Source organism: Mirounga angustirostris, unplaced genomic scaffold (assembly GCF_029215605.1).
Source record: "Mirounga angustirostris isolate CCGP_5_RB_7025 unplaced genomic scaffold, mMirAng1.0.hap1 SCAF_1, whole genome shotgun sequence".
NCBI lineage: Eukaryota > Metazoa > Chordata > Mammalia > Carnivora > Phocidae > Mirounga > Mirounga angustirostris.
This window is the reverse complement of record NW_026991709.1, coordinates 68,635,969-68,655,805: the sequence shown is the minus strand read 5'-3', so window position 1 is coordinate 68,655,805 and position 19,837 is coordinate 68,635,969. Positions and strand designations below refer to the sequence as shown.

General features: G+C 46.4%; 1 protein-coding gene across 11 annotated transcripts in view; it reads right to left on the bottom strand.

Annotated features, from left to right (window-relative positions):
* Nucleotides 1-19,837, bottom strand: part of KALRN (kalirin RhoGEF kinase) — a 655,214-nt gene that overhangs the window by 21,403 nt on the left and 613,974 nt on the right. For all 11 annotated transcript variants that reach the window (XM_064571764.1, XM_064571776.1, XM_064571770.1 and 8 more), the window contains 5 exons: nucleotides 19,009-19,132; nucleotides 17,805-17,864; nucleotides 3,725-3,752; nucleotides 3,076-3,247; nucleotides 574-695 (listed from right to left, as the gene is read on the bottom strand). In XM_064571764.1, the coding sequence (XP_064427834.1) occupies nucleotides 574-695; nucleotides 3,076-3,247; nucleotides 3,725-3,752; nucleotides 17,805-17,864; nucleotides 19,009-19,132 (506 nt within the window). The remainder of the gene's footprint in view (nucleotides 1-573; nucleotides 696-3,075; nucleotides 3,248-3,724; nucleotides 3,753-17,804; nucleotides 17,865-19,008; nucleotides 19,133-19,837) is intronic.

The following is a 19,837-nucleotide window of genomic DNA, read 5'->3' as shown; positions in this document are numbered from 1 at the left end:
TGACCTTCCCCATGTCTCACATTTTTCCTACGGCCCTTTCCACCAAGTGGCACACCTTTCTCCAGGCTCTGGAGAGGCCTGGCAGATACACTGTGGGGTTAGAAGTTCTTCCTTGGGCTAAAGACTGCACGCTGGAGATAAAGCTTGACCCGGAAACTATGCAGATAAGTTATGGCGGGCCACGGAGTGCTCTTAGCGAAGACTCCTTCTCTCCCCTTTGCTGGACTTTGGGATTTCACAATGGACATTTTCTTCCCCAGGTCTCAGGGAATCCTTGTAATGTCTACTTAAAATATTTGATGAACATAAATTCATAGAGATAGGAAGTAGAATGGTGGCTGCCAGGGGCAGTGGGGAGGGGGATGGGGAGCTGTTGTTTAATGGATATAGGATTTAGTTTTGAAAGATGAAAAGAGTTCTGGAGATTGGTTGCACAATAGTATGAATGTACTCAACACTACAGAATGTACACTTAACATTGGTTAAGATGTTCAATTTTATGTTACGTATATTTTACCATAATAAAAATATTTTAAAATTATAAAAGGTGTTTGACGAACAAAGAGCCTGTACCTTGCACTTTAACTGTAGCAGACGTAGACGCGGTGCCGTGGTCATTTGTTGCTATGCAGGTATAAATCCCACTGTCCTGGGGCATCAGATTGCAAATCTTCAGGGTGATTTCCCCCGAATCACTAGAAACACCAAAAGGATGCTCCTCAGACTCTAGTAATGTCACAATTGACTGATGGGTAAAATCCCATAGGGTGGGCACATGGTGTGCTGAGCTGAATCCTCAGGCCCAAGGTCTCGTCCTAGCGCTGGGACTTTCCTGTACACCTTGGGTGATCACCTTGTCTTTCTATATTCCCATTTCTTTATGGGGGAAATTCTTGCCTCTCCTATGTCGCATGTTTGTTGTATATAGGGTATAGGGATAGAAAAGGAGTAAAACGAGATAAGAATTAGAACATGGTTTGAAATATATAAAGCCCTATGCAATATTACTGGTATTATTACCACTAGCAACTTTGTCCTAAAATATTCTCAGTCTCATAAAACAATAACAAATGGTATAAGAAATTGGAGGGGCAACTGGGTGGCACAGTCGGTTAAGCGTCTGACTCTTGGTTTCAGCTCAGGTAGTGATCTTGGGATCCTGCGACTGAGCCCCATGTGGGACTTCATGCTCTGCATGGAGTCTCCTTGGGATTCTCTCTCTCTCTCTCCCTCTGCTCTCCCCTCCAACCCTCGCACACGCTTGCTCGCTCTCTCTCTCTCTTAATAGGGTGAATAAATCTTAAAAAAAAAAAAAAAGAAGGGGCACCTGGGTGGCTCAGTCAGTTAAGCGTCTGCCTTCTCTTTGGCTCAGGTTGTAATCCCAGGGCCCTGAGATCGAGCCTCACTGCTCTGAGGGGAGCCTGCTTCTCCCTCTCCCTCTGCCCCTCCCCCCCACTCCTGCTCTCTCTCTCTCTCACTTGCTTTCTCTCTCTCAAGGAAATAAATATTTTTAAAAAGATTTAATAAAAAACAAAAGAAAATGGAACAACTGAGAATGAAAATGTTTAAGTATTTCAAATTCTACTAGGGGACCCTCAGAACAATTAAGTGAATTAAGTAAAGGGCAAATTCCACCACTAAATGCTAACTTCCCTAATAGTCCTAGTCTGGGGGCCAGGATGTCACAAGGGAAGCACTGCTCAGAAAGGGTGAAATGCAGCAGTCACCGTCAACCCCACTCCCTCCCCGATGTGGAGACATATACAGCCTATGGCCCTTCGGGATCCTCACCAAGCACTGGCTCTCACGCTAAGTTCCATGGGCCCACTGATCTTAGGACCTGGCTACTCCTGGCCATCTCTGCTGGGAATACCGTTTCATATGCATAAAAATTAAGTTAATGGATGGGAGTTTGATTCTAGGTGATTCTTTGATAAATGCTTAAGCACTTAGGGCTCGTTACTGCTTGTCCACTATAAACAGTAGTTAGGGGGCACCTGGGTAGCTCAGTCGTTAAGCGTCTGCCTTCGGCTCAGGTCATGATCCCAGGGTCCTGGGATCGAGCCCCGCATCAGGCTCCCTGCTCCACGGGAAGCCTGCTTCTCCCTCTCTCACTGCCCCTGCTTGTGTTCCCTCTCTCGCTGTGTCTCTCTCTGTCAAATAAATAAAATCTTAAAAAAAAAAAAATAAACAGTAGTTAGTACACAATGAATACTAACAGAATGATTGGGAGGCAGTCAACCAAGTTTTTTTTAAATACCCTTTCTTTATGGAAGCATGTGTATGGCTGGATTTTCTGTTTAACATTGCGTATTTTGGAGCGAGTCTTTTTCTTTTCTTCTAGGAAAATTGTTCTTAGGTTAATGGAAGAATTCAATAGATCACTGTTTCACAGGCTCCTGACAGGCACAAAGAAACCCCAGGATGTTGGGATGTGAGACTCACATTCCTCCCACAGGTCTGGAGCCTTTGCCCCTACTAAGGACATAGAGAGTCCCTTGGGGAGCCTTCGGGAAAAATCAGCCAGTCGGGGGGATGTACGTCAGTGACTGTCAAAGCTCTTCAAAAGCATGGTTCAGGCTTGACCTGAGATATAGAGGTTTATGGTTTTTTTTTTCTCCAAAGATTTTATTTGTTTGACAGAGAGAGAGCGAGAGAGGGAACACAAGCAGGGGGAGTGGGAGAGGGAGAAGCAGGCTTCTGGCCAAGCAGGGAGCCCGATGTGGGACTCGATCCCAGGACCCAGGGATCATGACCTGAGCCGAAGGCAGACGCTTAGCGACTGAGCCACCCAGGTGCCCCTAGAGGTTTATACTTTTATTTATTGAGTGTGGGTGCAGAATGCAGTCTTGCCAACTGTCCTTGTAGGTTCAGGTACGTCTCTGTGATGCCAAGCAGCACGAGAGCACGCTTTCCCGAGCCGCCCGCAGGGGTTGACTCCGTTTCTCTCCTCATCAAGGCCAAGTATTTGCGCTAGAATAGGCCCCAGGGCAGCTGTCCCCCGGAGAGGCTAAGTGCCCGGCACGGAGGCTGCACCAGGGTGCGGGCGGTGTCCACGTGGGGCGCTCAGCTTACCAGGAGTAGACGGTGGATGTGGCTGAGCTGTTGTCCGTGTCAAGGACGTTCTGGTCTGGCCCCTTCCAGGTGATGGTGGGCTTCGGCCGCCCACAGACTTTGCATTGCAGTGTCACCGTGTCCCCAAGCAAGCAGGTCACATCCACTAAGGGCACAAGGAATTCTGGGGCCACTGTGGTCAGATTGACATAAATCATCATTTAGAACAAACAGAATAAACAGCCATTTCCCAACACCACCCTCTCCTGCCCCCCACGTGTCATGATTCAAATAACCTTCAGCTTAATGCTGTTGAGTCATCCGTGTCCCAAGAAGAAGTATTTTAAAAATAATAAATGTTTACTTCAGAAAATCAGGAAACACAGATAAGTAAAAAGAAGAAAAGACTCCATGATGTCCTGATACAGAGGTAACTACTGCGAACATTTTGGTCTATGTCCTTTGGGCTTTCATCAATACCCTTTTCCTTACACAAATTACACCTATTGCAAGTTGTGGTCTTTCCCACCCCAGCAGTTTATCATGAACGCCCTTCCTTGTCCATCGCTCGGAACCACATCACCATTATTTACAGCCTCTTCCTCACTGCTGGGTTTGCCACAATTTATTTAGCCAATCCCCACGTTCTTGATTCTACTTTTTAACTCACCTTCTTGGATGAAATTTGGATTTAAGATCTGAAAAACACAAAGAAACAGAAAATTGCTTAAATCCTAAATTACTGAGAAACAACAGGAGACTTCTACCCTCTTGAGTAAAAAGGAAGTACAGTTTCAGGAGACGAAGCCTGGAGGCCAGGCTCTCTTGCTTGCGACTGTGTCAGCATCTCAGTAACAACTCCGAGCACCTGCTGTGCTTCCCTCTCTACTCTGGTTCTTCACGCTCCTCTGGGTGGCCCAGGGTCCCAGGCAGGTGTGTCATGACTGCGAGCTCTGCTGGCTGCAGCTGGCCTTTCTCTCCCGCGTTTCACTTCCTCGGTGGCTCTTCCTCCCTGTCAAATGCATAAAAGCCCTGCTCCCTGCCCCGCTTCAATCTGAGCTCGAGCAATGTGTTGGCACCGGGTCTTCCCGGTGTCACGGATTTTCAAAAACAGAGCACCTGACCTGGATCAAACTGCAATGGTCATTGACATTAAGCACTAACCATTAACCCAATGGTTTCCTTCCAGATGTAGCCCTCCCCCACCAAACGGGGGAACGTTCTCTTCAAGCAGCTACATGCAGAGCTTGTGTGGTTGCAGGGGAAAGGGAAGGTCATACCCGTCCATCCTGTCCCCAGCATAGAGCAACTTGAAAAGCACTGACCTAGGGGTTCTAGCCCTTCGTGCTGCCTAGGTGAAAACACGGACTTAGGCCAACAAAGTGACCTGACATTTGCATGGCGGGTTGGCAGAGACACTGTGGGGGCTCTTGACACACATCGTAAAGGCTGCCTCGTGACCCCGTGGATCTTCACAGAAGATGGACTTCTGGCCGACTAGCCATGCTGAAAAGTCACCCCTTCTTGTTTTTCTCTCATCTTTTGTTTTACCTCTCATCATGGAGTGCAGGTTATAAAGCTTGGCGGGGTGAACGAAACATGGGTTTCGGAGTCAGAAGGGCTGGGGCTCACCTCCTTTGTTTTGTGTGATAATCACTTAAGATTTATTACATCAATTTCCTTCCCTATAAAATGGGGATAACTAATACCTATTGCGAAATGTTATCACAAAGATCAAATGAGTAATATATGTCAAGTGCTTGACACAATGCTTGACAAGTAAGTATTCAATGACTACTTAAGTAAAGAAAGATGATCTAATTCTAGTCATCTTCCTTCTGCTAAGCAGCCTATTGTTACAGTGCCTTTTCTCTAAGAGTTTATGTTGCAAAATTCTTCTCTCCTTCGTAAATGAAGCCAGACAGCTCACGTGCCTCACAAATGGCCCATTGGGGCCTTCATACTTATCTCCCCATACTTAACTCCTGTCGTATGTGAACCCGGTTTCTGTCTGTTCTTCCCTTAATCAGGATCCATGTGAGCCCTTTGGAACAAAGATGCTATTTTCCCCTTTGGATTCCCCTTTGCAAACCAATTGCCCACATATAGCACCCAGCTTTTTCATAAAGTGAGCTGTGGAAAACCCTTGTAATGCCAAATCCTGGGGCTGTCAAGTCTTGAGACTGACCTCAGCAGTGCCCTCTGCTAGTCTCAAAGGCCACATACACCGCTGCCCGGCCTTCCTTTAAATCAGTGGTTCTCAATCCTTAACCCTGGCAGCTTTAAAAACACGACAAGACCAATGCCTGGACCTCAGGCCTAGAGATTCTTTTAGCTGGTGGGAAGTGGGGCCAGACATCGGGATTTTTGAAAAGCTGCCTCAGGGGAATCAACGTGCACCCTGGTTTGAGGAAAGCCGCTGAAAGCCCCCTCTTTCCAAGGGAACTGGTCTCAGGTAAACCAACTCCCTGCCCCTGAGGCTTTTCTGGGGTGGGGCGGTGAGATGTGGGGGCATTTGGTAGAAGCTGCCTTTCGCACACCCAAGAGACCCCCTCTTCATGAGGAGACATGGGGCTGTGGCAGGGGGACAGCCCGGGAACACGGTGGGCAGCACCCCATCACTTGTAGTGATGTTGAGGAGGCCACAAAGGTCCCCCCTGGCTTAGCCAAGGCAGAGACAATGACATCGGCACCAGTCATTTCACAGTCCAAGGAAAGGAGATGAAGAATATGTTCTAAACGTTATCAGGGCTTATCACAGAGTGGCGAGATCGAGGGTGGCTTTTCCCCCATTCAAAAAACATTGTCTCCTCCTCCAGGCTGGTGCAAGTTTTTATGGATTTAGAGACGTTAGGATGGAGGCTCTACCCTCAGGATTTATAAAATGTCTGAATTTCGGGTGATTTTTTTCTTTCTCTTCTTACCTGGGCTTTTCAAATATCCTGTAGTCCTTATGTTTCACTTTTATAATCTTTTTCAAAGGAAAAGAGGGCACAGTCAGAACTACTAGACTGTAGGTTCCTCAAGGACTGGAGCATGTTATTTTTCTTGTATCTCAGGCCCCTAGCCTGGCTTCTGCTGCAAAATGGGCATTTAATACATGTTGGTTGAATGAATATTTGACCTTTGTCCTCATTCCAGTTCTTCTAAGAATTGGGGATGGCTCATAAATAGAACCTGGAACTAGGTCCATACGATCTATAAAATAATTATTTCAGGGTGTATTACTAGTAATATTTGATCAGAGCCTGTTTTCAAACATAGATGGAAAGCGAACTTTTGGGAAAATGATGAAAAAAACAATAAAGTCCATTGCCTCTGAGAGAGGAGGTTCTCAGCGGCGTTCCACTTGCGAGGGAATATAAACTCCAGGAGTGGACAAAGCATATCGTATCCAGACCCCAAGCCAGACACACTCTCTTGCCTTGGACATTCTTAAGCAGCTTAGGCCTCAGTTGTAGCTGTAAATTGGGGATAATGTTGCCCACCGGAAAGCTTGTTTGATGCAAGGGCTCATTTGTTCCGATAAAGATGTACTGAGCTGCCCCTTGGTTGTGGCCTGCAGTGAGCAAGGCAGACATGCTCTTGGGCCAAAAGTCTGGTGGGGAAGACAGAATTCAGTGACCTCTGCACAGCGGCCAGTATGGTGCCTGGCTGATGTTAACAACCAGCCTGAAACAGACACAGAGCACTGTCTTCTCCCTCGCCCCACCTCCCCCATCAGGACTTTAGGGTAGAAACGATTTGGGAATCCTGCCAGCTCTGTCCAGTGGCCTGTATTTCCCATCCTGATGGGAATCCACAAGGGAGTAAGATAGTGATCACATGCCAGGAGTGACAGGGAGGAGACAAATGGCCCGTTTCTCCATTATAACATTTTAAGTGGGGTTTCATAACTCTGCACTGTGGTAGTACTTCTATAAAACAGCACCCCAAACTGCTGTGTAGGGAATTTCTTGCCTTATTCCTCTTTCCCATCACTCCCAACTGCGTGAGGAATAAGGCAAGAAGGTAGCTCCTTACTTTCCACGGTTCTTATTAAACACATAGTTTAAAAAGCAAACCTTCCTAATTTGGAGGTAGACTTAGCGGGAAGTTGGAGAGAAAGGTTGCCAACAAGGCTTACTTGCAGGTTCTCTATCTGGAAGGGGCTTGTGGAAGGCATCAGTCTTCATTCTTCTGCCTCCTGGCCTACCCAAGCGTTGCCGATAATGGTAATAACACCAGTGATTTGTGTCACATCATGTAGTTGGCATAGACCACTCAAACTCCTTCATTTGCTCATCCCAAACTCTGGGAGGGTGTGCCAGGCAGATGCTATTGTTCCTATTTCCAGATGACACAGGGAAGTCCATGTGAGGTCACATGTGCTCCTTCCACCATAGCATTCCGTGCACAGGCAAGGTCTTGGAAAAATCGTTGTGACACGTTGTCCTTGCTGTCGAAAGCCTACCTACCTTTGCTCCCTAACCTCGATCTCCGTCCCATTTCTACCTAGTCCTCCCCTTTAAACTCCTCTAGCAAGGACCAAGAGCCTGGCTGAAATTCATGCTAATGCTTTTCTAACTTTGACTCTGGATTATGTCCATGGAAGAGTCCTCCCTCATTTTACTCTTTCTACTTTGAAGCAAGTTGGAATATGGACTGGAGGAGGGTCACGACAGCCTCCTCACACTGCAGTGGAACAGCCTAGGTATTTGTCTATGGCTCCCTGTGACTACAAGGCCCATGTGGGCAAGAACCTTGCTTACTGTTATTGCCTTGGAGCCTAACACAATACCTGGCACATAAGGGCTCCACAGGTATTTGCCAAATCCATCCATCCATCAGTCAGTCAGTCAGTCAAGGGGTGGGATCCTAATTTGGTGCGAGTTGAGAAAATGTCTTGCCATGAACTTGGAGTGTTTTCCTATTTCCATCAATTGGAATGTGACTTGCTCTGGAATCTCATCAGTCAGTCCATAACTAAGAGTTAGCTGACAGTGATCTTTTCCTCCTCCCTGCTCTTCCGGAGGTTGGTATCTATGGCTCTGCTCGTGCTTCTATTATGTCATCTTCCCTGCATGCTATTACCCTACCAGACTCATGAATCCTTTGAAGATAGTAACCCTTGAACATGTTTTATGCACCATTAAGTCATGCTGCCTACCATAGCATCTTTACACATAGCAGAAGCCCACGTATTTGTTGAATCAAATTAACTCACCCAATTAGTAGACTAGAATCTAGGCCTCCTGACCACCTTGTCTAATGATCATTGTTGGTGTGTGCCGAGACCTGAGATATCAGCCCCGGGGCTGGGAGGGGTAATCATAAGCTACACACATTTCTTGAAACCTAATGTTTTCCTTCCTTAGAAACAGTTTGAGAGTCCGTGGAGAGCGGTAGATGGGAAAGAGGAGGGAACTGGAATCGAAATGGATGTGGTAATGGAGGCAAAATGACACTGTTGTATAAAATGCTCATGTTCTCTCTCTGGGAGACGCAAACCCAAGCGGTCGAGGCTGGTAGAGCAGGGCTTGGGAATCTGCTTTTATTTGAACAGCAGAGGGCGGCAGGTGGTCACGTTTCCTCCTTGAGAGAGCGAAAGGAACCACCACAACGTGGTCCACCAGCTACTTAGTTTCTTCCTTCTGGAGAGAATTCCAATTGTTTTCTTCAAAATGGGAGGGCAGTGAGGTAACGGGAAAGAGTTAGAGGTAAAATCAACCAGCACTTAATAACAAGCTGAGCTTTGAAGAAATCTTGAGTCTCTTTTTCTTGCCAGTCAATGTCCAAGATTCTGGCCCCATGTCCTGAGAGTGATGGCAAAATCCTTGTCTAGAAAACCAGGTGTCAACTGACTCCAGAAGGAAAACACCCCACCCCATTTTTTTCCCAATCCCTCATTACCGGTCACAAAACACATTTCAAAACTACAGATCTAGAATGCTGAAGGAGTCAAAATGGCCAAAAGAAACTCAAACCAAATGTTCTAAACTCATCTCAGAACTAGCCTGAACAAACCCAGAATTTGTGTAGTTGGCCTTGTTTTTTTTTTTTATTGCCTTTGTGTTCTTTTAATGGGAATCTCTGTTCAGAAGAGGAAGGGAAGGCATTTTAGATGATTTTAGGTGAGGAAATTTGGCAATAAAATGAACAGATATAAGAAAACCAATTTCTAAAATTTAGGTATGATTTCTGGTTTGGAGGTTTAACCCTTCCTGTTTTTAATCTGGCCAAACAAGACATGATTTTCTAAATGTTTAGAAAATATCCCTACCTCTGCTTATCTCTAAATGGACATAAAGCAAGCTGCAAGACACAAAGTATGTGAATGCAACACAATCCCAAACAACAATGGGATTGTCTTTGAAGTAGCTCCGTACTTTCCAGAGTATTTTCATGACTGTCTAGTTCTAAGTCTTTTTTCTTCAACTTTGCCTTTTTTCCCCTTTGACCTGGTTGTGATAGAAATATTTTTAAATTTCCTAATGTATACATTTTAAAAATTATTTTTGTGACTGGTTTCTAACTCAATTGCATGGTGGTTGGAGACCTTGATCTATAGGATACTCATTCCTTGATTTTTTTTTTTTTTAAGATTTTATTTATTTGACAGAGAGAGAGACACAGCGAGAGCAGGAACACAAGCAGGGTTGGGGGGAGAGGGAGAAGCAGGCTCCCCGCGGAGCGGGGAGCCCGATGCGGGGCTCGATCCCAGGACCCTGGGATCATGACCTGAGCCGAAGGCAGACGTTTAACGGCTGAGCCACCCAGGTGCCCCATTCCTTGATTTTTTGATGAGACTTGCGTTATTAGCACATGGTCCATTTTTGTAAAAAGATGTGTGTGTTCTTGAGAAGAATGTTTAAGCGCTGGCTGTTGGGTACAGATCTCTGAATGTTCATGTGTCAAACACATTAGCTGTTTTATGGGGATTTCTAGCCCGACTCCTCTTCCCACCCCTCCTCAGTATTTTGGTTAGAGACCATTTGGTGTGTCCTTGAAAATAAAAAGGATAAAAATATGACTTTTAACATAATAATGAAAAAAAATCCACCACTCATCCCACAAAATAGTCAAAGCAGAAGGTGGTTTATTATTGTGCATGCATGGGTCTCCTGTGCTCCCAGCAGCCTGGAGTTCTGTTCAGAAGGGACTGGGGTGAGGGGTGCTGTTACGACTTCCTTTTTATACATCACATGTCCAACGTGGAAGTCAAGATCTTGACCTTGGATAAAGGCTTTATGGATGAACGCTTTGAGGTCTCATCCCTTAATGATTCGACCCTCCTCATATTCCTACCCCCAAAGCTTTTTTACTTTTTTACTCTTGTTCACCTACCTCTAGGTCTACGGCAGCAGCCCTCCAATAGACCTGCCTGACCCACTGTTGCTTACTCAGGTGTCAGCTATCTTCCTAAAGTGCAGAATGAGGGGCACCTGGGTGGCTCAGTCGGTTAAGTATCCAAGTCTTGGTTTAGGCTCAGGTCATGATCTCAGGGTTGTGAGATAGAGCGCTGCATTGGGCTACCCGCTGGGCATGGACCCTGCTTAAGATTCTCTTTCTCCCTAATGAAACACATGGACTCTGCTTAAAAACCTACTTTTGTTCTCGTTGTCCACTGGGTCAAGTTGAGGCTTCCTAGCAAGTTTCTCGAGGCCCTCATTGTTTGGTCCCAAGTCATCTGCTAGGCTTTGTCTCCGACAGCTCTTCTCACATACCTAAACCCCAGCTACCCAGACCATATACTCTTCTCAGAATGTGCCAGGCACTTTCATACTTCAGGCCCCTTGCTCATGCTCTCTTCCCCTTTACCCTTCTGCAAGACTGTTTAGTAGTCCACCCAACCCATACACTGCCATCACGTGAAGCCAATGATCATACTTCCTAGGAGACACAGGCTGTGAGAATACACAACCTTGGGAAAGTTACTTAACCTCTCTCTCTGAGCTCTAGTTTTCTCATCTGTAAAACAGGAACAATGATAAGAGTACCTATGTATTGACACTGTTGGGAGGAAAGGACTCAGCAGAGCCAGGTACATAAAGAAGACTGATAAGTAGTAGCTGCTATTATTAGCCCAGTGCCTGATTAGGTGTGTAAATACTCACTGAATGAATAAATGCATGGCCCTGTGCCTTTTAATAGAGCACACTGTAAAGTTTGCTATGTGATATGAATTTAATCAAACCTGCCTCTCCCTACGTGACTGCATGCTTCTTAAGCATGGGACCTGATCTTATGTAATATGTTGGCCCTCCATTGTACTCACTGCAATGCTTTGTGTTATTCACTTTCGATAAATTGAATTGACTAGGATATCATGTTGAGTGAGCTTGTAGGTGAATCTTGACAGCACAGGGTTGGGGAGGGAGGTGGTGGTCTTTGCTTCTCTAATAGCTGCTCTTAGAGCAACTTCTCCTGGGTCAATGGCACCTCATAATCTCATTCATGGACAACATAAATGAGATGGGCGAGGCCTCCAGACTACGGTGAGAGTGCCACAGGACACACATGACTGGGGGGAGGGGTGCTAAGTGACTGTATTGGCCTGAGAAATCGATTCAGACATTTCTCCCATGTGATCGGATCTCCTTTCTTGGCTTCTGTGGCTGGACTCCTGAGTCACTGGGGAAGGGTGTGGGTGAGGCCAAGTCATCACCCCCACTGTCAAGGGATTTAAAAAGTTGTTGAGGAAGAAATTCTCCTCCGATAAGCAGATGTGCAACAAGGGAGGGCCTGAACCTTCTTAAAAAAGTACCTGAGCCTCACTGAGCAGACCTCCACATCACATGCCAAGTTTGGCCTCTCAAAGCACCACAATCAAGACCGGCTCTCTCTCTCCCTTTTTAAAGTAATCTCTACATCCAACGCGGGGCTTGAACTCATGAGCCTGAGATCAAGAGTTGCATGCTCTACGGACTGAGCCAGCCAGGTGCCCCAGACCTGCTCTTTTTGTTGGTTGTGTGACCGTGACCTCTCTGACCCTGTTTCCTCTGGGAGGGTAAGAAAACCCCATCTTCACAGGGTTGCTGGAAGGAATAGAAAACCTAACAGATGTGAATATGCAGTGGAAGATTTTCTTGCAATTCCCCCAGGAGAGAGATATGCCAGCTCTGGCAAGCTAAGTGCCCTTCCCTTAGTGGCAGTATATAAAGCAATCTGCATGTTGAGTCAGAACAAAGCCAGGCAACAAGAGTGAGTCTCCAGGCCAAACCCACCAGATATATTACAAAGAAAATATTTTGTAAAAATAAAAAGACAGGAATGTGATGCTTCACTTTCTTTTCTCCAAAGAGCTCTTTTCATAAAAAAAAAATTTCTTTTTATATAATGCAGTAACAGGCATCAGTGGAAATACACTGGCGATGCCAGGATGTCAGTCACCTGACTAGGGGTGTAAGAAGTTTCCTTCAGTCTGTCTGGCCAGGTTATTTTGAAGCTCTGAATCTGGGACAGGGAGCCAAAGCAGCTGAGGTGGGAGCAGCAGGCTAGCTCTTTCAAGATGCAGAAGCTGGGGCTGGGCAACTGTGGGTATGGGGAAGGAAAGAAGGGTCAGCTCTGGCCACTCAAACCCTTCCAGGGCCAGGAGTGGACGTTCCAGTCTGATCTCAGGAGTAAATGTACCCGGGCCATTCCTGGCACACCTCCTTCGAAGCAAATTTCAGGGTCAAGCCACAGAATCTCTGACTTCTTCTGTTGGAGGGTCTCAGTGTTTTCAGTTAGAAGTTCAGGAGAGCAAAGGGTCTCAAAGTCCACTGACATCACACCTTGGATCTGTGTGGAGCTCAAAGGATTCCACGCCACATGGAGCATGGAATCCCATGGAGTCCTTGAGCTGTGTGACCTCTCAGAGAAACCCAAGGCTCGGCAAGGCTAAGTGGCCCGAGGCCGCACAGTTGACAGTACCCAGACTGTAACTCAGGTGTTCTGACTCCCATTCCAGCGCTCTTTCCATGGGTACTTTCCATGTGCCTTTGTGTGATTTTTAGAAAAGTAATCTCTACCCCCAACGTGGGGCTTGAACTCACGGCCCCAACATCAAGAGTCAGATGCTCTACCGACTGAGTCAGCCAGGTGCCCTATCTTTGTGTCATTTTTATTTAAGTCATACTTTAGCCCTGGAAAGCTGGGATGGGCAGATATGATATTCCTCTTTGTTGAGCTGCAAAGCTGAACAACAAATCCACACAGAAAAATTGGCACTGGGAGGCAGGTCTTCTTGTCTTCCAGGATCTGTGTTTTAGATGAAAAACAACCTGGAGATGAGGGAGCAGCGCCCTGCCCATGAGGGGAGCAGGTTGGTGGAGGTCAGGGAGTGATGGCCAGGGAAAGACACATTCTGCCTTCAGGGCATCTTCTCATTTTCAAACTAAAAGATACAACTTTTCTGCCTGTTTCCTCCTCTAAAAGTCTTTGAAGGGGCTGGGGTGATGGAGAGGAATGCGGAGTTATTGTTCAGTGGGTACAGTTCCAATTCGGGATGAAGAGAAAGTTCTGGAAATGAATAGCAGTCACAGCTGCACAAATTGGGAAGGTATTTAATGCCACTTAAAGATGGTTAAAATAGTAAATTTTATGTTATGTAGGTTTTACCACAATAAAAAGTAAATAAATGAAGGGGATGGAGTTAACTGAAGGTTTCTAAGTTTCTGTCAACTCTGAAAGTCTAGGATTCTTACCCTGACTGGAAATTTCCTTATGATGTAGCTTTGCCTTTCCAAGTGCTTTCTCTCCCTCGTCTCTCAGAACGCTCTCCCACAAGACCCCTACCCTGTTCTTAGGCAGAAAGGAACCACCTGAGCTGTCTCTCAGCTGGCATAATGACCGAGGGTAAGGTCTGCATTTAGTCTGCGTCGTGGATGAGGCTGGCTCCTTGTTAAATGGGGCAGAGATGGAGCCTTTTTGGAATTGTGACAACTTCTTGCTTTGATGGATTGATGTTCTCTGCTAAAAGTGGCATTGGGCTTTGTTTTAAAATTACGATGCATTTATTTAATTGGGCTTGACATAAAAGCTGGACTGAGAAACCTTATCCCCGAAGATGAAGGCCCAAGTCTGGGAGGCTGGTTGAGGTCTTCCTCCTGAGCACATGATGTTGGCACACAGCAGTTCTGGGGCTGGAGGGCAGGTACAAAACCCCGAGTCTCAACAGAGTCCTCAGACAACTTTCTGAGATGGCAGGGGTGTGGGAACCTGCCTAGCTGGGTCCTACGAGAAATCCAGGATAGCTCAGGGAGGATCCAGACTTTTCAGAGGTGGGCACTGGCTCAGAGCGTGGACGGCGAGCCTGAACCCTTGAGCCCTGGCCCCGGCCTGGGTGTCCGCACAGACACAGGAGCAGGGGCTGGATGTGGGAAGCTAGCAGGTGGGCATGTGATGCTCAGCAGACCATCTCACCTGCAGTCATCAACAAGGAAAGGCACTCAGCAGTCTAAGCTGTACTGGAAAAAATGCATTAACTGGTTCCCCAAACAGCCTAGTTTGATTTTCAGCCTGATTGGATTCTTCTTCCATGTAGAAACGTTTCTCTTATATACCATATCCTCTTCTCCACCAGCCTCCAACGCGTAATCAGCGCAAGATAAAGTAAGGTGAACTATGGACAGACCTTTGCCATTTCCAGAATAGTTCTCTCTGAGGTGCGGTCACAGATCAGTAGGAGCAAGGGGGAGCCAGACCATGAGAGGATCTGTAGACGGAGCCAACCTTGCAGCGGCTTGTGTGCTGGGAGTGGGGCGTGGGGGCTGTACCTGAGGCTCTACACAAGCGTTTCTCCATAGGGGAAGACAAAGGGTGGATACATTAGAGCAGAATTGCCTCCTTCTACATAGCTGGGTGTTCTTGGAAAGCTTTGGAAATCAGATTCCTAGGATTCAGGGTGCTTCATTTTCCTCTTAATTAGCTTTCAAGGAGGTGTTTATAAACCTCCATGAAAAGGTATGGTGGGGACGTATGCCAGCCCTGATGGTAAGCAAAGATGCAAGGAAACTGCTCCTTAAAGGGACCCTTCACTCCACCAATTGAGAAAAAGTAAAGAAAAGTAGCGAATTTGGCAGTGATGGACGTGTGGAGGCAGGAGAAAGAGCCTAAATACAGCTGGGATGGGAATCAACACGCGGGCAGCAGGTCAAGGGCTGATAGTGGAGAGGGCCGGACTTAGCACCCAGAGACCTGGCATGGAACAGTGAGTGCACTGGGTGTGCGGGCCGGCGTGGCGGCTGGGGTCGAGCACAGGGGGTTCATGGCACCAGCCACGGGGGTGGCAGCACAGCTCACCAGGGCACAGGGACACGCTGTCAACAACCAGACAACGCACATCACAGTGCTCACAGTGCTCAGGTTCAGAAGATAAGAGTGAGGCTGGGGGCCAGGCTGGACCTGGTAATGGTGCCCCAAATGACCAGCGAGCAGCCAGAGGCCTTCAGGAGGCCACCTGCTTCTCAAGCTGGGTCTTCAAGGAGTCGCTCTCTTTACCATGCACCCCTGGCCATTTTCCTCCTCTGCAATGAACACTGCAGTGAAGTTCTGCTTACCTATCCTGTGGGAAAATTCTCAACTCATGTTGAACAGGCTGACTCTCTCTGTCTCATTTGTTATTTGTGTCTGAAAATTCTAAGCTAGCAGCACCAAGATGCCTGTGTCCCCTCAGCACCTGCTTATGTGCTGAGTTAACTTTAACACAGCCACTGCCCAAGACCTCACTGGCACCTAAAAGGATCCGTATGGAATATTCCAGGGCTGCATGCACACCTCCTACAGAAACCTTGGACTAATCAGAATATTTGGCTGGCTTCTAACCACATGCCCCCTCAACAGTGCCAGTTAACTGAAATGACTGCCTCAAGTATTGTGTTTGAAAACTTTCCAGACATGCATCAACACAATTCATGGCTTTCCTCCATTCAGCATGAACATCCTAATGCTTTTGCTTATGTATCCCAAATCACCTCCCTGGGACCCATCTCATTCAGTCTGTGTGAAGGGCTGTAAGCCTTGGATGAATAAGAACCTTAGAAATGTGTTCAATTCACAAAGCAGGGCTAACGCATGTGTACGTGTGTGTGTGTGTTTATGTCCTTTTGCTTATCTAACCATAGAATGGAGCATCTGATTACATCAGTTAACTTTCTCTGTTTGCGTTGCTCATTTGGCCCCACATGGCTCTGTGCCCACTTCTTGCATTAAAGAGCAGGGTGGGAAAGCCACTTTTCTCTCCCCATTTCACCTGAGCTGAAAAAGATCCCAAGTTGCTTTCTAGATCACCAATACCTGGCTTGTCCCTCCCTCTGCCTGGACTTCCTCTACTTGCAGATGGTATCTCTGATATGGGCCAGCAAAACTTGGACCTGGAAATACAGGTGTCAGCACGGGTCTACAAGCTGATAGGTGTGGCTCCATGGGAGCTAGTGCCTATCCTATGAAACACAGGGAAAGCAGAGCCAGAAATTTCCCCTGGCTTCCTCATTCTCTAAGATACATTTAGGCTACGAGTGCCATACCCACTTCCTCCCACGCTGCCGCACTGCATTGCCCCACACCTGCTGGATTTAGCTCTGTGGCAATACCCACGCCCACAGGCAACCATGGTATCCTGGCAGAACTCCTACTTTTAACCACTGTCTCTGACCTGATTCAACACAACTGGCATCTTCCACAGCTGACTTACTCCTTCTTGCGCAGAATGGTCTTTCTTGGGTTTTCTGGTCATTGACTTAATATGGTGTTGGGTTTCTTTGGGATTAGGTCAAATTAGAATAAGAATAATAAAAGTCCATCTAGTTAAGTAGAAAGCTTAGGTCTATAAAAAGGAAAAGATTTAAAAAAAAATACTATTTTGTACTTAGGGGAAATCTCTAAACTTTTATCCATTACTGGTAATGGGAACACAGATTTGGAGAAAAACATTTCCATTTACTCTGAAAGACAAAATGGCAGGGAAAGCCAGGCCTACATGTGCTCTAATTGTCTAGGGCTTATAACTTTATGAGGGTTGTCACTCCGTGGCAAGCCATGCTGAAGGTCCTATTTCTCTAACCCAAGATAGTTTCTGGCCAAGAAGGAGTTGGAATTGATTCAATGTTCTCGGTGGAGGTGTTGGTTCTACTCCCATACCCCTGGAGCCCTACAGTGGAAGAAAGGCCCCTGACAATGTTTTAGTCTCCCTGTCTCTAGAGAGACTGCTGCTAAGGTTACAGGGCTGCTTTTACTTCCGGATGGGACAGCCACCGCCCAGGAGCCCTGGGGCCAGGCAGAGGTGGGTCCTGGAGTTGTTACCATCACTCATTTGCTCTAAGCCAGCCATATACAGTGACTGGGGAGCAGGTCACCCACCAGACCACACCTAGTCCATGATTTTGCTGAAGCATCAAGGGAAGAACAGGTTCTAGTAGAAGAACCAGATGAAGAGAATAAAGGGAAAAGAAAAAGAGGGAAGAGGGAGGAAGGAGAAACAAAAGAGGGAGAAACTAAAACTAAAAGGGTTCTTGTCTTTCAGCTAGGAATCGGCCACTCTTCATAACGCCATTTTCCATGAGGAAAAAAAAGTTGTTGTTGGTTTTTTAAAAATATCTAGGTCAAGTTTTCTATAAAAATTGAGCTGAATAAATGTTCTTTTTGTCTTTAAGTTGGGAGGGGACACCCAGAGATGCTCTCACATCACCATTTATCCTTGACTGACCAGTCACTTTAGCAAGGTCACTGTTATAGAACACATTTAAAAAGACAATCATTATAGCAAATAGGACAACAATAGCTGCTTCTACCTCCATGCTAGTATTAGGGTCAAGATCATCACACTCTGACTCCTCGGAACTGTTCGTCTCCTTGAAGGGCAGCATGAGGAGGGGGAAGAAAGAGAACACAGTTAGAACACAGGCAGCTTTTGCTGGAGAGGGAGGAGAACTTCTTCAGAAGGGCATGAGCAATGGGAAAGTGGGCAGAGAAAAAAAACCAAGTGCTTCTAAGGTGGGGGTGCTGATCACCCAGGGTGGCAGCATGCTCTTTTCGGGCCGGGGGGGTGGGGGTGGGTAGCTGGGATCATGTGCTGCCACACATCTCATGGGAAACAGCAGTGGAAGAAGCAACCACATGAAGCATGAGTGCTGTAGAATTTGAATTCTTGTCTTCTGTGAGGCTGGGACTTCCCTGAGGAAAGTGAAGAAGGGAATACAATTTCTTTTCCCCAAGAAGGACGTTAGCATGGGTTTCAGTTGTTCTTATTTTGCTCAGGAAGGGGAAAAAGTGCCAAGTGGATAATCACACATTATAACGATGTTCAGCATTCTCATCGTCCAGAGTCAGATCCTTTTCAGAGGGCCCAATGTAAAGAAAACAGATCACATCGTTTCAAGATGGGGGGGTGGGCAATATGAGTCTGCCGAAGCTTAGAATCAATGGGTTCATAGTAAGAGGTGGATTATTACAAAACAGTAACTTGGGCTTGCCAATGTGCCTCCCCTTCCCTGCCCATGTGTAGGCCTGAAAATGATGTCGTCTGAATTCTGGGGAAAAGAAATGAAACTTTAGCAAGGCCATAGTGGCCCTTAAATTCCAAACCTCGGACTTCACAGGGTTGGAAGTTTGGCAAGCACCCCTAATCTTCTTTCCCTGCATGTATTTTCAAACCTAGGATACTGAATGGGCAGCTTTGAGAACTTCAGTATGAATCAAGCACCTTGCATTTTTATGAGAATAATGCTACAGAAAATTTTGTTATAAAACATGTGCACAGTATAAAGAGAAAGGTATAAAAGAAAAAAAAGATACTTACTTATTTGAATCGAAGTTGCCAGGAGAAATAAAAAATAAAAAATAAATTGATCTTGCATGCAAAATCCTGCTAGACTACTTCCCCTCTGGTCCCCACACTGGGAAAAAAAAATCCCCATCCACCCAAATTGACTTGTGAGATGCTGCAGGGTGGGAGTAGATGAGAGGTGGGACACAGCTCTGGAAGACCTTACTCACTTTAACAGAGACTTTGTTGCCCAGAATATCCTTGGGTTTACGAGGCCCTGTGGCTTCATTTTTACCCGTGTTCTCCACTTCCGCCCGCTTTCTCATTCGTAGAGTATGCCATGAACATGACTTCCTGTTGTATCAAAAAATGCACCAATCAAAATGGCAGGTCAGGGCAGAGTGAGGCAGTGGGTGGGCCCGCCACCCTTGGGTGAGTCAGTAGGTGAGGTGCTCCAGTTAAGCCCCAGCTTCAGAGGCCCCAAACCTGCACGCCAGCTCCTGTGGTGGCTGGTGGCCGATCTCGCCTCCAATAGGGAGTGAGTGAGGATGTGCTTTGACCCCTCCTGAGAGATGTGCAAGTTGGCTGCAGCACTTGAGGAAAATATGAGTACTGGGTTATTAAACTCTACCAAGGAAAGTTTTTATATCATACTGATGAAGCCTTAGAGGACTGAGGAATTCCCTTCTGAGGAATATGGTGGATGGTGGAAGAATGAGGTGCGGAGGGGGTGGGTAAAACAGGAAAGATAAGAGAAGTAGATTTTATAATGCATAAGCTACTGGTATTTTCCCAGGACCAGACATAAAGACCCAAAAGGATGATTTTGAGGTTTTCATCTCATTATTTACATTTGGGCTGTGGCTACTCCCAAACACTGTAGTACCGATAGGACTTTTTTCTAGGGCATTTGACTTAATGCACAGTTGAACACCACTCATTTATCATTATTTTAGGATGAAGGTTTCTTGTTCTGTGTCCTCCACATCACTCAGTGTTTGTGAATAAAGAGCTCTGTCGAGCACTAAGAGGTCCTAGAGTTTTCCTGTTGGGAGAAGA